Source organism: Fragaria vesca, linkage group LG2, assembly GCF_000184155.1.
Source record: "Fragaria vesca subsp. vesca linkage group LG2, FraVesHawaii_1.0, whole genome shotgun sequence".
Lineage (NCBI taxonomy): Eukaryota > Viridiplantae > Streptophyta > Magnoliopsida > Rosales > Rosaceae > Fragaria > Fragaria vesca.
In genome coordinates, this window is record NC_020492.1 from 20,613,210 (window position 1) to 20,630,989 (window position 17,780).

General features: G+C 38.4%; 3 protein-coding genes across 3 annotated transcripts; 1 reads left to right on the forward strand and 2 right to left on the reverse strand.

The window, feature by feature from the left end:
- Nucleotides 1–8,135: 8,135 nt before the first annotated feature.
- Nucleotides 8,136–10,458, forward strand: LOC101314717 (cytokinin riboside 5'-monophosphate phosphoribohydrolase LOG8-like). Its single transcript, XM_004291010.1, has 7 exons — nt 8,136–8,498; nt 8,998–9,095; nt 9,193–9,223; nt 9,541–9,640; nt 9,764–9,834; nt 9,915–10,058; nt 10,178–10,458. The coding sequence occupies exons 1-7, from the start codon at nt 8,394–8,396 to the stop codon at nt 10,277–10,279; spliced, it is 651 nt and encodes a 216-aa protein (XP_004291058.1). The 5' UTR covers nt 8,136–8,393; the 3' UTR covers nt 10,280–10,458.
- Nucleotides 10,459–12,146: 1,688 nt separating this feature from the next.
- On the reverse strand, nt 12,147–15,345 carry LOC101315014. Its single transcript, XM_004291011.1, has 9 exons — nt 15,120–15,345; nt 14,819–14,917; nt 14,399–14,528; nt 14,123–14,211; nt 13,921–13,977; nt 13,778–13,836; nt 13,145–13,265; nt 12,838–12,986; nt 12,147–12,570 (listed from the first exon to the last, which is right to left on the reverse strand). Exons 1-9 carry the CDS (start codon nt 15,228–15,230, stop codon nt 12,366–12,368), a joined length of 1,020 nt encoding a protein of 339 aa, XP_004291059.1. The 5' UTR covers nt 15,231–15,345; the 3' UTR covers nt 12,147–12,365.
- A 563-nt stretch (nt 15,346–15,908) lies between these two features.
- Nucleotides 15,909–17,599, reverse strand: LOC101315303. Its single transcript, XM_004291012.1, has 6 exons — nt 17,538–17,599; nt 17,238–17,432; nt 16,991–17,143; nt 16,584–16,892; nt 16,277–16,478; nt 15,909–15,998 (listed from the first exon to the last, which is right to left on the reverse strand). The coding sequence occupies exons 1-5, from the start codon at nt 17,586–17,588 to the stop codon at nt 16,281–16,283; spliced, it is 906 nt and encodes a 301-aa protein (XP_004291060.1). The 5' UTR covers nt 17,589–17,599; the 3' UTR covers nt 15,909–15,998; nt 16,277–16,280.
- Nucleotides 17,600–17,780: the final 181 nt, after the last annotated feature.

The window sequence follows — 17,780 nt, forward strand, 5'->3', positions numbered from 1 at the left end:
AGGGAGACCGACCGAACGGGACCGGTCCAGCGGCGAACGGAGGTCGGACGGCGGCGGGAGGGCAGCCGGAAAACCGGGCAGCGGGAGGCTCGGGTGCGGAGAGGAAATCGGGAGGGAGAGAGAAAGAAAAGAAGAAGAAATGGGTTGGGCTCGGCCCAGCCGACCCAACACCCCTTTTAACCCAAAATTCCAAAATAAAAACACCCCGAAAAATAATACCCGAATAAAAATTACCTTTTACTAGCTAAAATTTACCATTTTTACCGTAGTCGTATTTTCCTCATACGAATAATCCTCCGCACATAATCGTCCCCGAAACCCCTCTAGGGACCAATTAAACTATTTACTCATGATCAAGACGGTAAAATTCTTATTATCATCACGCTAGTAAATAAGGTAAAAATATAAGGGTCGGGATGTGACAACACGAACATGAACAATAAACAACATAGACACGAGACAAGGACATATAGTGGTTCACTATGCCATCGGAGGACATAGCTACGTCCATTTTACAATCAACTATCATGGCCAATAGGCATTTGTGGAGTGAGTAAAGATTTCTTTTTTCTACACATGGGAAGCCTTCCTTTTATAGCTAAAGAAGGTGCCCACATATTACATATTTCCAATGTGAGACAAACTACACATAACTATTATCATGGTGTCTTCTTGTGGAGCTTGGAGGAACACCTTCCCGATGTGGTACCAATGATCTTTCACCATGGCGAGGTAGGATATACATCGTATATACAAGTTTCCTGACTGGTCTATGAGCGGGGAAGATAGTTCTCAACTAGCGACTACAACGAACACCTAACCACTTGATTACTTCCACGTCTTGAGCGTGGGATTAATCGCTCAAAGTGTTTAGGCTTTGGGTACCTTGGCGGCAATTGAAGGACGCGAACACCTAACCACTTGATTTCTTCCATGTCTTAGACGTGGGATTAATCGCTCAAAGTGTTTAGGCTTTGCGTAGATTTTACCGCTCCACATGGCATTTTTCAAGAGTATCAAGAAGGACACATACATCATCCTTGAAGATATCGAGGACATTGAAAGTGATGGCACCACCTCTCATCTAAGCTGGCTCGTCATGATTTCACCTTTGTGAGCTTTATTGACGTTTCTTTAACCAAATATCTCACAGCCGGCCGTCTTTGTTGGTTCTTCTCCGTGAGCCTTGGCAACGCTCACTGAACCACATGTTTCATTGCCAATGATTAAAGATTACCCTCCGTGAGCCTTGTCGATGCTCACCGAGCCACATGTCCTTCCGACAGTTCAAGTCACATCTCTGGTGAATGACTCATTAGGTGATTGAAGAATGCAGACAACATAAATGCTTGATTCGTTCCACTGTTTGAAAGTAAAAGGAATCACTTAAAGTGTTTAGGCTTTGCGTACACACCAACAAACAACAAAAGGAAGAACGCGGATAACCTAAACGCTTTATTTCTTCCACTTTCTAAAAGTGGGAGGAATCACTCAAAGTGTTTAGACTCTGCGTATTTTTCAACCGCGAAAGGAAGAATATAATTCCAGAGATTCCGCAGAGTTATCCTCTTTCAAGTTTTGTATGTCTCTTCTTTGACTTGGGAGACACCTCGAGCAAACTCATTTGCTTGTTTTGATATGGCAATACTCTAAACAACCCGAGCAAACTCATTTTTTTTTTTTTTTGCTTTGTTATGACTGGACTCAGAAGCATCTTCTAAGCTGCCTACGTACTCTTATGAGAAAGAGATCAAGTCATGACGTAGTTCAAGGATTTTTCTTGGGTGCCATACGCAACCTATGCTCGTGCGGGCAGGAGTCGTTTTTTTTTGTTGATTTTTTTGGTGATTCGTAGTTTATGCTTGTGCGGACAAAGAGCGTGGTGACTTTTCAGTGGTCTACATGAGTCTCAGCAGGTTGCATGCCCCCAGCAAAGGCGTTGACGACACTGCTTCGAGTTGTTCAAAGATGATGGTAGCATAATTTGACTGAGCCGCATCATCTTCAATGTCTAAGCTGATCTTTCCTTGTTGTGCGAGCTTCATGATGAGGTCTTTCAAGATGAAGCATTTCTCCACCGGATGACTAATGCCACGGTGGTTCTTGCAGTTTTTTGGTTCATTGACGTGATGCATCTCTTCTGGACGCTTGCAGTCTGGCAATTTGATTAGTTCTTTTTCAAGCAAGTTTTCCAACATCTCAACAACATCGGAATTTAGAAAAGGGTAACTTTTAGCTTCCAACTCTCTTAGAGTTCGCCTCCTTGCTTGATCTTGAGTCGAATGAAGCTTGTTTCGGTCATTTGATTTGACTCGAGTCGTAATCTTTGCAGGAGCTGACTAATTGTGAATGACTCCATAACACGCTTGTGACTATGTGGTTCAATGACTTCACCTTCTCTTTGGCCATGACTAGCCAAGCTGAGTTCCATGTCATGAGCTCGAGTGGCAAGTTCTTCGAAGGTGCGAGGATTTATTCCTTGAAGAATGTACAACAAGCCCCAATGCATGTCTTGAATGCACATCTCCACTGCTGATAATTCTGAGAGTCAGTCTTTGCAGTCGAGACTTAGTGCACGCCAACGATTGATGAATTCTACAGCAGACTCGCCCTTTCGTTGTTTGGTGTTGGTGAGCTCTAACATACTCACCATGTGACGTGTGCTGAAGAAGCGGTTCAAGAACTCTTTTTCCATTTGCTCCCAGCTGTCAATGGATTCAGGCTCCAAGTCTATAAACCATTCAAACGCCGTGTCTTGGAGTGAGCGAACAAATTGCTTCATAAGATGATCACCATCGGTGCCAGCGTTGTTGCATGTTTCGATGAAATGTGCGATGTGTTGCTTGGGGTTACCTTTGCCATCGAATTGTTGAAATTTGGGAGGTTAGTAACTAGTGGCGTAGCCAGAAACCACAAGTAGAATGGTCAAAAATTTAAATAATAATGTCACATAAAATAAAAATATAATTTTATGAATAATATAAAAAATTATAAATCATTAGAATACTTCGAAAACAAAATAACAAATCTCAATCACAATAATTACAAGTAGAATCTTCTAAAACATCCATAGTTGCAAGTTTTTGATTATGAAAGATGTCAACGACATGAAAAAAAATATTGAAGGACAACAAAAAGGAATACGCAAAACTGCTTATAGAGGTATAGGAGAAATCAATCACAATAATTTCTTTATTACATATTAATTTAAAAGACAAAAAACTAGGATTCTGTTTTAATTGATTAGGATTAGGAATGTTTAGTAAAAAATAAAGAGACTCACACGTGATAGGAGTTTTTTTTCCTTGACAAACACGCGTGATAGGAGTTGAACACTACTAATTGCTGTAATTAATATTTTTTGTCAAACTCTTTCTCTTATTGGTTAGATTTTAGAAGGGTCAAATTTAATCCAGCATCACATATCCATAAAAAAAATTGACCAATCAGATAACACTATAACCTAATCTAAAATCTGAGGGGCGTCAGCTGACTTCCCTCGTCCCCCCTTAGCTACGCCACTGTTAGTAACCAGTTGGCATCCTTAAATTGTCTAGCCGTTTGGCTTGGAATACGTCAGTGTGTCTCGAGATGAACCACCATATTAAGCTTTGATTGTGTTGACAATCATGTCTTGAAGTTGTTGAACTGACAATGAAGCTAGGATGAAATTTGATTCTCCTTTTTGCTCGGAAGATGATCCACCAGACGTGTCTTTCTTATCGCCATGCAAGTTATTCTCCGAGTCATTGTCATGGTGAACTTCTAGCTTCTCCATGAGCGATGCAATTTCTACATTCTTCTGTTTAATGGTTTTTTGAAGCTTCTTCACTGCTTCAGTCAACTAGGCTATTTGGGCCGCTTGTTCTTCCACGTTGGTCGCTCCTATCACCATGGCTTGTATGGTGTAAGAGTCATCTTCTAGAATCGCTTCAATTTGATTGTCAAGAGGCAATTCCAAGTGTGGACCTATCTTTGAATCAACTTCAGCTGTGGGTGAAGAAGAATGTTTCCTCGAGTTGCTTGACGATGTTGAACGTCTTTACTTCATGAGGTTTGCCCCATTGTTGTCCAAGCTTCAATCGGCTGAAAATGATTTGAGGAATGAATGTCGAATGTTGTGAGTTGAAATGACTCACAATGAGCAGCATGACCGCTAAGGTTTCTACAGCTTTTCAAAGTAGCTACCTTGTTGGTCTTGTTTTTCGATTTGATTTGCACCATCTTTGAAGCCATATGATGAGGATGGTGATATTTTCGGAGAATAAGATGAGAGGCAGAGATTGTCCACTGGGCGTGCCAATTTTGTAAACACGAAAATTCCTGTAACAAATGTTCTTTTACAAGAATTTCCTCTTATTCGAACTTCGACGTCGATTTGATCCAAAGGTGACGAGCACTTGATCTTGAATCGAATGGTTTTAGTTTGGACTTCTTGTCATGTTGATGATTTGTAGAAGTTGATTGACCAAGGGCCGTAGAGGCTTGTTCTTGATCGAACTTAGGCCACGAGCGGTTTCACGTGGTGAACGTTCTTCGGCTTTGATGGCGGATGAATCGGCACGTGTGTTTAGTGCTTGTTGATTCTCTACGAGCTTGTTGAAAAACTTGGTAGAAGTTTTGATTTGTTGAAGACTTGAAGACAAGGGTTGATGAAGGGCTGCTGAGGCTTGATGTTGATCGACTTTGGGCACGAGCGGTTTCACGCGGTGATTTGTTCTTCGTCTTGAGGTTGATGAAGAATCGGCTATTTGGCAGCTTGATGATTCTTCAAGGGTTTTGGGAGGCTTCTAAGCTCTCAGGAGTAATTTTTCTCTCTTGTCCGGAAGTCCTCCTCTTGATGTGAGAGAGGGTATTTATATTATCAATGCTTATCCGTATATGGAATGCGTTGAAGTCACCGTTTTAATTTTGTTTCCTTAACGGTATAATTAAATCAATCAGTCTTGATTGATTGATCTAATTATAATTATTAACATAATTAAATCAATTGATATTTATTGATTGATTCGATTATGACTAATAAGGTATTTTGCCGATTTGATTAAATGCCCGACTTAATTTCCGATAATCAATTTAATTTAATTGAAATCTGATTACCGATTGACATTTAATATCTGTTTTTGGTCATGATTGATGATTTTTGTTGTCGACCGACCATTCACACGTCGCCACGTGTCATTTTTGAAGACTTTTCAACTTTACCGACTTACGAGCTACGTATGTAATTTATCAAGTCCATACACCGTATAAATAATTTAATAATTATTATTCTATTTTATCCGTGTCTACGGCTAGAAATTCACTCATCTCATAATTCTCGTGTGTTTCCACTTTCCAGACCATCACATCATGTCGGCTTTCTAGATGATTCATTTTCCCACTTCCAATTTTAGGTGCATGGTGATAATAGCAATAGGGGAGGCATATATGATGATAAGGTTCAATATATTATTTGCTTTTCAGGTTTGAGCTGTTTTCCATGTGTACCATATCTGGGATCAAAATCATCAAATAATTGCATGCATTAGAAATAGGTCCCCAGCCTTTAACCCCAAGTTATTAATTTTTTTTTTAATATTGTCAACCAATTCTTTTTGTTAGTATATCCAGTACTATCCGCTATACTCGACTATTATATGAACAGATCCAGGTAATTTAGATTAAATAAAAGTCGCAAGATTGAGCAAATAATAATCGGGTAAACTAGTGAAGAAAATTGTCATGATACTAAAGTAGAGGAAAACAAAAACCTAAAACTCATAATTAATTCATAAAACTGACTAACTAACTTGCCGATGAGCGGGAGAAAAAAAAAAAAAAAAGGTACTCTCATGTCACAAAAACAATCGATGTTCACACGAACACTATACAACTTGGTCCAAGACAAGCTAGACATGCACAACAGTTGGATGATTTACAAAACCTCGATCATCAGAGTTGAGACAAGGACATCAATTCTTGTTCATCCTCACTGATCATTTCACGATGATCTCCATCTCTTGTGGCATTGCTTGACCTTTGATCTGGTATTGCACTTGGATCAATGAAGGAGCATTGCCTACTCCTAATCTGGCTGGGAAGTGCTCTTTGATCAATGAACGAGTTTTGCCTACTTTTCGGGTGGTAAGCCGGGATTCTTCTTCCTTTGGAATCGTAGATCATAGCAGCATCGTCATCTTCATCTGGCACTCTATTTTTCTCTCCTAATATGATCGTCTTCATCCAAATCGATTCTTCCTGTTTCGTCATTGACGCCATGGACGTCACTGACGACATTGACAACTTTCTCCCGTTGTTCTTTCGTTTATTAAAGTTAGCCTCGTCCTTACTTTTCTCTCCTCTTCTCGCCATCGACAAGCTTCTCGGTAGCTTGAGGCTCAAACTCGACAGCAATCGTCTATCCGAAGCCGATTTCTTCATCTGAGACGTCGTCGTATTGGCATTGCTTGCATTCCAAGAATTAACCGCCTGCGCTCCTATCCCTGACGTCTTCATTCCTGGTGGAAGCGGGAGTTCTTTGTTTTTTAAATCATCTCCATCTTCATCTTCCTGAATATCTTCTGTTTCGGGTTCTTGGGGCGCTATTGTCTCGTTCGACATTGCTGCTGCTGGTTCTTCTCTTGTTTTCACATCAGCCACACCCTCCTCTTTCGTTTTTAACACGTCCGGAGATTGTAGAATATCCTCATGATTAACATTACGCTGCGCTTTTCGTCTAAAACTACAAAGAGCTGTGATCATGGCAAAGGTGGCTGCAGCCATGCCAGCAGCAAAGAGTGAGAATGAAAGCACCGGAGGAATCAGCAAGTCGTTTTCATCCGTGGGAATGGTTCTTCCCATGAGTATTCAAACATCAAAACCAATATTGGCCGGGGAAGTTGAACCTGTAAACATTCATTGTTAAAGCTTGTGATCCATTCATTGGTGGTTTTGATGTGTTGCCTAGCTTTGTGATTTTGTTTCAGATCCCCTAGCTTGGTTCTTCGATTTTTGGATCGAGGTTTTGAAATTCAAAAGGGGTTCCCCTAGCTAGCTTCCCTTCTACAATGTTGGGTTTGATGCTTGTTTTCCTCGAAGAAGAGAGAGAACCAGGGCAATTGGAATTTGGAAATGAAGTCATTCGTAGCATCATCCGAAACAGAATGCTTGAGTTTAGGAAATGGGAGGAAAGAAACAGCTGTGACCAGTCCTACTTTAGGTTAATCTGGTTGTTAATTAAGGTAGTTATGTTAAGGTGTTACCCAATGTTATATGAGTGATACACCATCAAAATAGATGGTGGCAGCAAGCAGTGCTAAATGAGTAATGAATATCAATTTGACATAACCGTTTAACATATATGGTGTAATGTCAATATGTAATGAATATCAACTCCTTTTTTTGTTTTGTTTTTTTCAATGAATATCAACTCCCTAAAGTTAATATAACAAAATATGTCATCAAAGTCATTATGGTGTGGTCGAAATAAATACATATTTGTTCAATTTTAATTCAGTTGCTTTATCTTGTGATTATTATCGTTATATATCAGGACAACTCATGAATGTGTTCATATTTTCACATTCGATTATGAAAATAAAGAAAAGATGATGTGAAATATAAACCGCATAGATAAAAGTTTACATTTTATTTGTCGTATCTTTATAAACTCACTTGAAAAGTACAAATGTCATACCTAAAGGCTAAAGCCTTTGTACATAATCTATAACAAGGCCAAACAAGCATAAAGATTCGCTTGGACCATTATGAATTTTGATACTAATAATACATATAATCCAAATAGATTCCGTATGAAATAGCCAGGATAGTGGTGGATTAAACTTATTTTGGTTTCAATTATTGTCCACTAAGTAAACGTTTCATCATAATATTAAATTAGTACATTACAAAAGTAGTCTTGTGCACGTCAAACCTTCCCAGAGCCTATACTCCTATACACTAATCTGTCCATTTTGTTTGATCTGGAAGCGATAAAATAAAACAAAGAGATTACACTATTTCAATTTAAAGATTAACTCTTTTTTATTCACATAATCTGATATAGCCGACAAAAGGAATGGCTCCCATGGGCCTTGCTTGCTTCACTCTGTGGAGTGTGGATATAAAAATCGATCACCTTCACGGTTCTGATTGCTCTTCAGTTTTTATACACCAAATTAAGATCGACCCAGTTGGCCTTATAAAGATCCAATCTTTTACTTCCTCTCTTCCTATCTCTCTGAGTCTGCAAAAAGCTTTGGGATTTAGCTGTTAGAGTAAGATAGAATCTGCATATTACATAAGATAACAACTAGCCTTTTTTTTTTTTTTTTTTTTTTTCCTTGTATTGGTCTTGTTTGGTTCTACTCTTTATCAAAAAGAGTTTGGGATTGACAACAAAACAACTGTGAATGGAAGAGAGCAGCAAGTTCAAGAGGATTTGTGTGTTTTGTGGAAGCAACTCTGGCAACAAACAAGTCTTCAGTGATGCTGCTCTTGAATTGGGCAATGAACTGGTTTGTTTGTCTGTTTGTTGTCTTATAGTTTTTAAATCGTTATTTTATTGCTATATATCGTTTAAATATGTAATCTTGGCTTGGATGATTATGAATTCGTATTGAAGATTCCATATTCATAAAGAACTGTTGTTTTCTGGGAGTTTTGGTGCTTTGGATAATGTTATGGGGTTGTTCTGGTTTCTACTTTTGATTGCTTCAAACACGCTCATCTTGGTTTTTCTTGTGCTAAATTTAGAGTTGTTGATTGGTTATGTAATGTCTTGAACCGGGTTTTGTTCTGTTGGGAACTGGCCACTTGGGCTGTGATTTAAGATCATGAGCATTGTTGACTTCCTTTTGACAGTATATTACTTCATGCAAATCCATCAAAAAGGCATGGAATCAGTGTTCAATGCAATAAACAGGAGTATTATGCGGTTTCGTCTCCTATGCTTAATTTTCACTTTAAAAAGATGATGTAGCAGTTACTTATCCACTTTGTTGGTGTGTATTTCAGGTGAAAAGGAAGATAGATTTGGTGTATGGTGGAGGGAATGTTGGGTTGATGGGTTTAGTATCCCAGACGGTGTTTGATGGAGGCTGCCATGTTCTTGGGTATTTCTTACAAAACATTTACCGTTGTGATTCATTGTATTTGTGTCTCTGAGTGATAATTTGTTGATCACAAGTTATTTTTGCTCTTTACATGCAGGGTCATTCCAAGAGCTCTCGTGCCTCGAGAGGTAATGGTTGTAGATTAAATTGTTCTTATCTTGATTTGATGCTGCTTTTCCTGTTTTCAAATATCTAGAATCTTGTTAGGCTTACAATTACTCTTAAGAAGCAGACTTTATAAGATTAAACATATCGGATGATTTCTAACATCCCTTAACATGCTTGATGTCATGCGCTGAGTGATTTTCTCACGTCTTTAAAATTTATCAATGTAGCTTAGGGGGTTTGGGGAGATATTTGCAGTTTTTTGTACTACCAGTTTTACCACACTTTTCAAAGTTGAGTTCAGTTGAGTATCACAGACTTTTGTGGACAAATTTGACAGATATCTGGTGAAACTGTTGGAGAAGTAAGAATAGTTAGAGACATGCATGAGCGGAAAGCTTCTATGGCTGAGGAATCTGATGCCTTTATTGCTCTTCCTGGTAATTACACGAATTATCCCTAAAATTTCAGAACCACAGCATTCCTCCAGTATACTGTAGCTATGTAAATAGTTCTTAAGCATGTGAACTGGATACTTACTGCATTATTGCGTTTGGTTTTAGGAGGATATGGAACGCTGGAAGAGACACTGGAGATGATAACATGGGCCCAACTTGGGATTCATAAAAAGCCGGTACCAATTTTTACCACCGGGAACTATATTGTCTGCTTCCTATTAATGGGATTTGTAACTTGATATTACACTCTTTACAGGTTGGTTTGCTAAATGTAGACGGGTACTATGACTGCTTGCTTTCACTATTTGACAATGGTGTTGATGAAGGATTCATCAAGCCAGCTGCTCGTGATATAGTTGTCTATGCTCCAACCGCCAAAGAACTTATGATCAAGATGGAGGTATAGTACTAAACTAACTTCCTTGCAGTTCATTAAAAGGTTACATGTTTTTTTTAGTGATTAAGTTTTTCTGGACATATTAAAGCCTTAACAAATCCACAATTTGTTTACTTTTGCAGCAATACACTCCTTCCCATCAAGCTATTGCTTCTCATGAAAGCTGGAAAAAGGCACAACGAGAACTAGCTTCAAGCGATGAGGGGCCATCACTTCCATGGTGAAATAGTTATTGGAATATTGGTGTAGGCACCAAAATTGTTTCCTGATTTGAGTTGTTGGAAGAATGTATTTATATGGGACCAGACCCTTTATTTCAGTGTACTCTTCAATTCCTTGTAATTTGACTTCAACTGAATCCGTCCAGTCTTTAATAGCATATTTCATTTAAGATCGACAAAAACACTATTTGATTGTCATATTTCATTATTTTCATATTTTGTTGGTATGGATGAGAAGTAGACAACATAGTCGTAGTATTGAACATAGGCATCCCATGAATGATGGCATGAGCAACTTCTAATCAGTCACCATTGTGCTAAAAGGTTTTCGAAAGACCTTCTAAATGTTCTTCACAAAGCTCAAAGCAGCTAGTGTGTCCTGACTCCTTTCCAAAAGAGTTTGGGAGCATTGTAATTCCCCCTCACTGTTCTTCTCAAAGTTCAGCTGAAGAGTGGAATAGTAATGCTAACATTGTTTGTCCTAGTCCCAAGACAGCTGATTGTATTTCCTTCCATTGTTCTTCAACATTCTTCTTTTCCATTTCAGTTCCTTTGACACCTTCGAGTTTGAGCCTACCTTTCGCTGAACTCCAAACGGGCATCTCTAGAAAGTAGAAAAAGTGTTCATTAAAGTTTCAGGATCATCTTCTGGTTACTCCACCTTATCCAATGAGTTAACCCGGATTCAAGTATCAGATAAGTGCACTTGTAATCTACGTACTAAAGAGAATCTTAGGCAACCATCGAGAGTATATTCCTACTGCTAGTTCTACCGACTCTTGATAGTGTTCTTTTCTGTGATGTACAAAATAATTTCAAGACAAAATCAAACAGCTTTTGGTAGAAGGCTATTTCATTCTGGCTCCCCATGCCCTCCCCTTGTGTTTGGCCACCTAAATATCATTCTGGATTCTAGTGTTTTGTTAAAGATTGCTTCCTTTTCGACAAGGAGGAAACGAAAGCAATTAGCTACTGGCACTGTTTTTGTAACTTGTTCTTAAAGTGAAAGGCACAGTACTATACCAAACTCTAGTTCATAATATTGGCTGGGGTACCAAACACATGCATTTCTCAGAAGGTAGCCTACTGATTAGTTATTTCTTTTTCTACAAAAAGGGAAGTGCTGGTGCGTGACATAATACTTCTGCTCTAACTCAGCACAAGAAGCTGCCCCCATCCTGGTTGCTTTAGGATTTTGCAAAATGGGTCTCTCAGTAGTGGTTGCTCAAGACTCAAGAACAATGGTGGACCTCATGGTGTAGGGGCTAAGCTCAAAGTGGAAGTTAGTTCTGTGGAGTAGTGGGGTGGGTGAGCCAGGCATCCCATAATGTAGATGTATCTAAACTGTTCACTTGTGTCTTTCAAGGTCCCTCCATAACTATTTCATCACTAAATTCTCGCAGACCTTGTTTTTGGCATCATTCTGCTGCCTATCAGAAACGTTAAATGCTGAAAGATTGAGAAGGATTATCCTAAAGTACAATAACTTGAGCATTGTTTAAATTCGTCCACGGTGGACAGTTAGTGGGTATCAAAACCTCGAAACTGTCTTGTGGAGAAGGTAAACACAGTGAACAGAGTTTAAAGATGAACAAGACTACGCGGTGATGACTGTGTTTCTGTAAACAGAAAGCAATTTTCAGTGAAGGGTTACCTGCACATTTTCAGTTCTCAAAGATGATGTTGGGATGAGGGTCCTCATCAGCACTCTAATTATTCAGCATATTACTGTCAGAGGATCAAAGACGAGCAATTTGTTCTCGCTCTACTGAGAAATTTAGACTTGATTAAGAATACATTGCAACACTTTAAAGAGGAGAAACCATCACTCACGAAATGAATAGTAAGTAAGAGTGAGTTATTAAACAGTTTCAGATATGAATATGTTAACACATTGCGGTGTGGAAATTTTTTCCAGGAAAGGAATGATGTCAAAAATGTCATGCCCTCCGTTAAAAATAGTGAGCAAACTCTATCTACTATACACCAGCTTTGCCCAACCAAAATGATCTGCTTTTTCATGGTACATTCGTGTCTATCAATGTAAGAACTTTTATGCATATACAAGAATCTTCCTGCTGTCATCAGATCAAGCCTTCTCTTTAGAAGACGCAGGCATCAAATGATGCAAAGTTGATGCCTGGATAATAGTGCTAGGGTTGGAGTCCCTACCACGGGTGGATCCAGATTTTCTAACGTTGAAGCTCTTGTCAACATGTCGTATAGACCGAGGAAGGTAAGGCACCAACCGTGTTGAGCTCACAAGTAGAATCACCCCAACAATTATAAATGCCCTGCAGCAAAAATAGTTTAGGATCAACAATCTTAATGCTAGCATCCAAAATCAAACTTGTATTACTCATTTCATCTTAATGACAACAGATGAACCATGCTTAAGTGAGGCCTAAATTGGCATATACACCATCTGTCAACTATTTGGTTTAGTATGGAATCGAAAAAACTATTTGGTTCAAGAACATCCTTAGGCCCAAACTAAATAAATTAGGAAGGTATAGTTATTAGAAACAATGTACAAATTAAAAATTAGTGTCTGAATTTACCATCCAAGCAGTAGTGTAAGACGAGCTGTGGGCGCTGAAGGCAATCTTTCACCCAAAGCAAGCATACCAGCAAGAACACCAGTAACAATTGATGCCACAGCAGCACATGTAGAGACTACAATCGCCCTCCCATGCTTTAAACCCCAAGTCTGTTCAAAATAACTCATCATCATCAACAACAATAACACCTTATGCCAAAAATATAATAAAATTTATAAGAAGAAATGCATTTTCATGTGGCTGAGACCTTCTATTCACATGTACATATGGAGATGAATCTCTCAGTCTAGTCAAGTGTTTTACATACCTGGTAATAGAACCCAGTACCGCTACAACATATGCTGATTATCAAGCATATAGGAACTAATATGCTGGGGAAACCCTGCTCCAAGAACACAAAGCCCATCTTTGATATTACAGATGCCATTCTGCAATTAGACATGTAATAATTAATGTATGATTTTAAGCATGATTTACAATCTACATGAGTTTACCAATAGATGTCTTTGTATCCTGTAATTGATCTTTCCGAATCAAAAAAGTATTTGGCTCAGGCATGAGAAAATTTGATTATAGTATGTGAAACAATGATTATAGATATAACTAGTCCAATTTGCCACCAACAAATCTATGAGGCTAAAACTTTGTCGTAACATCGGGCGCTACTGTACATAAAAGTCGTCTTTTCATACTAACAATACACATGAAATGACATGCACTAGCGCACACACAACATTAATTCCTGCAATCTGTCAAACTCAACAAAGTGCTATGACCGTGTTGACATGGGGCGGAATATTGCATCTCAACTAGTGTGCAGACAGAAGAATAATATGTTCTACTTTCCCTCCTAATTTGAATTGTGAGAGGTAAGACTTTATCTGACAAGGAACAGTGTCACCAACAAAACCGACAAAAATAGTGCAGGAGGGATTCATACCCGAACAAAATGCCAGATTCCAAGCCATATATAATTTCTTCAACAACTTCATATTCCATCTGTACCACAAACAGATGTCAGGAAAGGGCGGATAAAACCATCCCCAAACACTGTAAATAGCTGAAAAGCGTAAATCAACCTACCAGCTCCTGTTCTTTTCGTTGACGTCTGTAGATTCGTAACCAACCATTAAGGAGTACCTATATCAAAGGATATTGCAGGCTTAGAATCATTAGATAAATTATCGGATTGTAAATGGATCCAGCAGCATTAAATTTATATACTTGCTTCGGTAACAAAAAAAGCCTAGCAAGTATCAGATGATCCATGGGACAAGGTACCTACAAACAAGATGGCGACCACAATTGCCAACCATGGTAGATGGAAGACAGATATAGCAGAAGCCTTTTGCTCTTCACCTCCAGCACCAACTCCTGCAAATAAAATCTTATACTACTCTAAACAATACTTTGAATAAAACACACAAATCAAAAGCTGATAAGGTAACAGTTCTGTACGATTTAACTTTCATACATAGATACCTTACAGTTCAGTAACAGAAATTAGCAACATTGGTAATCCACAAACTGAACAAAGAGAATCATGCAGAACTTACATTACCTATAGTGCCAATGCCTGCTAAGGTAATCCCCATCCAGTCAACAGCATTCATGATTTCCTTCAGATAAAAATGGGAAAATATCGAAAGGATAGCAAGTCCACACCCAGAAACTGGTTGGATGACAGATACCTGAAAGTACACCATCAAGATTCTCAGCACACATAAAACTGGACAAGATCAAACACCAACTAGACGAATAAGCATCTTAGCTTGACCCGACCAGATTCTGACCCAGAGCCACATTGACCAATACAAGTTCAAATTCAGGTTCTTTTCAACATGCATTTCAATTAAACTGTACTTCAGCATATATCATAAATCTCAACTAGACCAAGAATATGAATCAATGCACAAACTGAACGTTAAGCAAAATGTAAAGAAAATAACAAACAAATAGAGCTTGGAGCTGAAACACTTACAGGAGCAAGAGACAATGCTCTCAACATGAGCAAGGCTCCAAATATATCCATCAGAAATCCTATCAACCAAGCTTTGTTCAAGGCATACGCCCTTATCACCTACAACAAACACAGACCCAATTAGCAATCCTTTCAAATCTTCATCATGCAACACCAACATTTGCTTGCAACAAAATCAGAAACCCAATTGGCAACTCATCCTGAATCCAATTCCATAAACCCAAAACACATTCTTGGCAATCAATACCAATCATAACACATGCAATGAAGAAAGGGGCAAAATGGGTAAAGAGAAGAGTGCCTTGAGCTTCAAAGAGAGAGGGGGAAGAATGACGGTGCCCTTCTTCTGAAGAATTTTGCCGATGTTGTTTCCGGCCGTCGCCGCCAACGTCAGAAAGATCGACTCCCACATCGCTTCTCCAAATAAAAATCGAATCTTGATTATTGGGGTATGAGAAAAAAGAAGAAAGACTGTGCCTTTGCCCTTTGGGGTGTCTGTGAGCTTTGGTTTTCTGCTGTCTCACGCTACCATTTTTGGTTTTGGTTTTTGGGTTTACGTTGAAAAAGATGGGATTTTTATATTAACTTTTAATGGGATATTAACAGCAAAACAGGTCTGGCAATTAGCCAAACGCCAACAATGTGGATGCTCCAGAGAGCGAGAGAGCGAGATTGATACATCATCTCCGTCGATGAGTTGTGATATGTTGGTTGTTTAAGTTGTCATCACACCGTAATTGTTTAAATTTCATAAACATCATAAAATAAACTGGATGAAAATAAAAATGATTAGTTGTACACTTCCGTTTCTTGGTTTTTGAAGCATGCATTTTACTTTTGTTACAAAGTATGTTCTTTACAATTTTTGATATATAAGTAATGCTTTATGCTCAAGTAGATCCATAGATCTAGGTGAAGTACAACAAATTGGCATTAAGGAATTTGAGGTCCATAGATCTACCAAATAGTACATAAAATAGAGCTCAACTAGAGATTTGGCCCTAGTAGCTAGTTAATTACTGCACTTTCTTGCCATCACTTTTCATGTGTCTCTTTTTGGTTTTTTGTGTGTCTATGAACTATGAAGCAATTTGTGGCTTGATATTTGGTACAGTTGCAGCTCTTGAGGTTATTAGATCTGACAAGGATTGACCAACTAACAAGACACGAATCTCTCAACCTGCATTTATATAAAGTGAGAATGTCAATGTCAGTAACTATGAGGATCTTGAAAGGTGCAAAATAACTCGCAAAATTTTGATTTATTAGTTAACCAGTACTAATAACTAGCTAGAAACCAAAGTAGGTGATTGATTTGACACTTGAACTACATTTGACAACTTTGTTTAAAACTCAGAAGAGGTTGATTTCCAATTTGGTTTACTGTGAATTGTGTGTAAATGAAGAGTTATGTAATGAGGTTTGTTAACTTTTTGTGATTAGACTCATAGTTCATACCTAGTCATGCCTGTTGTTTTCTGAGTTTGAGAATGTATTGGTGTGCTTCATCTTTCTTCTGATCTATCAATGTCATTTTCTTCTTCAGTGATTCCATATCCCTTTCAATAGTCACCAGTTCTCTCTGAACGTCACTGAGTTTTAGCCCAAGACCAAGAGCCAGCTGGGTTTTCCTTGATTCCTCTATATTCTTACTGGCAAGCTGCTTAATCAATTGTGACAGAAAATTAGTTACACACCAGAAAGGCAGAGAAACCAGAAAAACTTGTGCTACAAATTAATGTCTGTGTCCTATTTGATGAGTTACCTTTATTTGGTCCTGTAATTTATTTTTTGTTACCAAACAAGTCCAAGTCTTTCCCTTCACAGGAGTAGGATTAGCATCTGCACTTCTATTGAAAGCAAGTAGTGTTTTATCTGCTTTCTTTTGCAATAGTGGCAATCCTACTCCACATGTTTCTATTCTCCACTCGAGTTCTCTGATTTCTCCTTCGCGGTCTTTGATATCTCCTTTGCTGATTAGGAATGGCATCTGGTGTTGCAACCACCAAGTCTGTTTCAAAGAATGCAAATCAATGCGGACTATCCCATTCCCATACCTTCTGTATCTGATAATCTGCTTCAACAGTCAGAAAAGCCAAATCCAGAGAATTAGAAGAATATAAGGTAACTGGTGCTTGATTATTCAACTTTTTTTTTTTTACTTAATCTTACATTTTCAGACGCATTTGTCAAATCGTCTTCCCATTGAGTCCAAAATGAAGCAAAACCATCCTCCGCTTCATTCTGGCTCACTTTCATCTCTTTCAGAAGCCTCTTTTCCTTAACCAAACTCTTGCTTCCATGTTCCATCCGGAAATGCAAGTTCTGCATCAAATTTCATAAATAAATGTTTGCATTGTTACATGCATACATTGTCCATGACTATACATGTATAATTTGATTAATTTCTGATCCTTACATGTTTACTCATCTCTTGTGCAGACAAGCATGACTTGATCGGTTTCTTTTGGTAAGTGTTGTCTGCGAAACGAAGCTTATGTGGAAGTAGTTGCAGTAGATCCATCTTCCTCCTTTGATGAATCACAGAATGTACGAGTTCTTCTTTACGACAATTGAGGTCTACCAACCGAGACAGCAAACATCGATGATCAAACTATATGCGCACAGGAAAGGTTAGTTTGATCATTGAAGTTGTCACTAGATAGCTAGCACATACATACAATCATATAAACATACAGCTATAACCTGTTTAACATACCATCATCTGCCCTAGTGAATCAGTGAGCTGAAGTTTTTCTCCACCTATCATTGCAATCAATTTCTCAGCCTCTTCAATTTCGGCTTTTATACTTGTTTCCAATTCCAGCTCCATATAGTGTTTGCTTTGGGCCTTTGGCTGATGGAACACAACAAAAGTTCTGGGTTTTAGTCTTTTAGTAACTAGATAGAGCTTCTAATTCACCTTACCTCAACAAAGCAGAGACTATAAACGTGAAATAAC

What these genes read in the sequence shown, in the direction of transcription:
- LOC101314717 (XM_004291010.1), top strand. Translation starts at nt 8,394, where the DNA reads ATGGAAGAGAGCAGCAAGTTCAAGAGGATTTGTGTGTTTTGTGGAAGC. An exon ending in GAGCTCTCGTGCCTCGAGAG is followed by an intron (nt 9,224 to 9,540) that starts GTAATGGTTGTA and finishes CAAATTTGACAG; the next exon opens with ATATCTGGTGAAACTGTTGG. An exon ending in TGCCTTTATTGCTCTTCCTG is followed by an intron (nt 9,641 to 9,763) that starts GTAATTACACGA and finishes GTTTGGTTTTAG; the next exon opens with GAGGATATGGAACGCTGGAA.
- LOC101315303 (XM_004291012.1), bottom strand. Translation starts at nt 17,588, where the DNA reads ATGATAGGTGGAGAAAAACTTCAGCTCACTGATTCACTAGGGCAGATG. An exon ending in CACAAGAGATGAGTAAACAT is followed by an intron (nt 17,144 to 17,237) that starts GTAAGGATCAGA and finishes AATTTGATGCAG; the next exon opens with AACTTGCATTTCCGGATGGA. An exon ending in TGACAAATGCGTCTGAAAAT is followed by an intron (nt 16,893 to 16,990) that starts GTAAGATTAAGT and finishes CTGTTGAAGCAG; the next exon opens with ATTATCAGATACAGAAGGTA.
- LOC101315014 (XM_004291011.1), bottom strand. Translation starts at nt 15,230, where the DNA reads ATGTGGGAGTCGATCTTTCTGACGTTGGCGGCGACGGCCGGAAACAAC. An exon ending in CTCTCTCTTTGAAGCTCAAG is followed by an intron (nt 14,918 to 15,119) that starts GCACTCTTCTCT and finishes TGTTTGTTGTAG; the next exon opens with GTGATAAGGGCGTATGCCTT. An exon ending in GAATCTGGCATTTTGTTCGG is followed by an intron (nt 13,266 to 13,777) that starts GTATGAATCCCT and finishes GTCTAATTGCAG; the next exon opens with AATGGCATCTGTAATATCAA.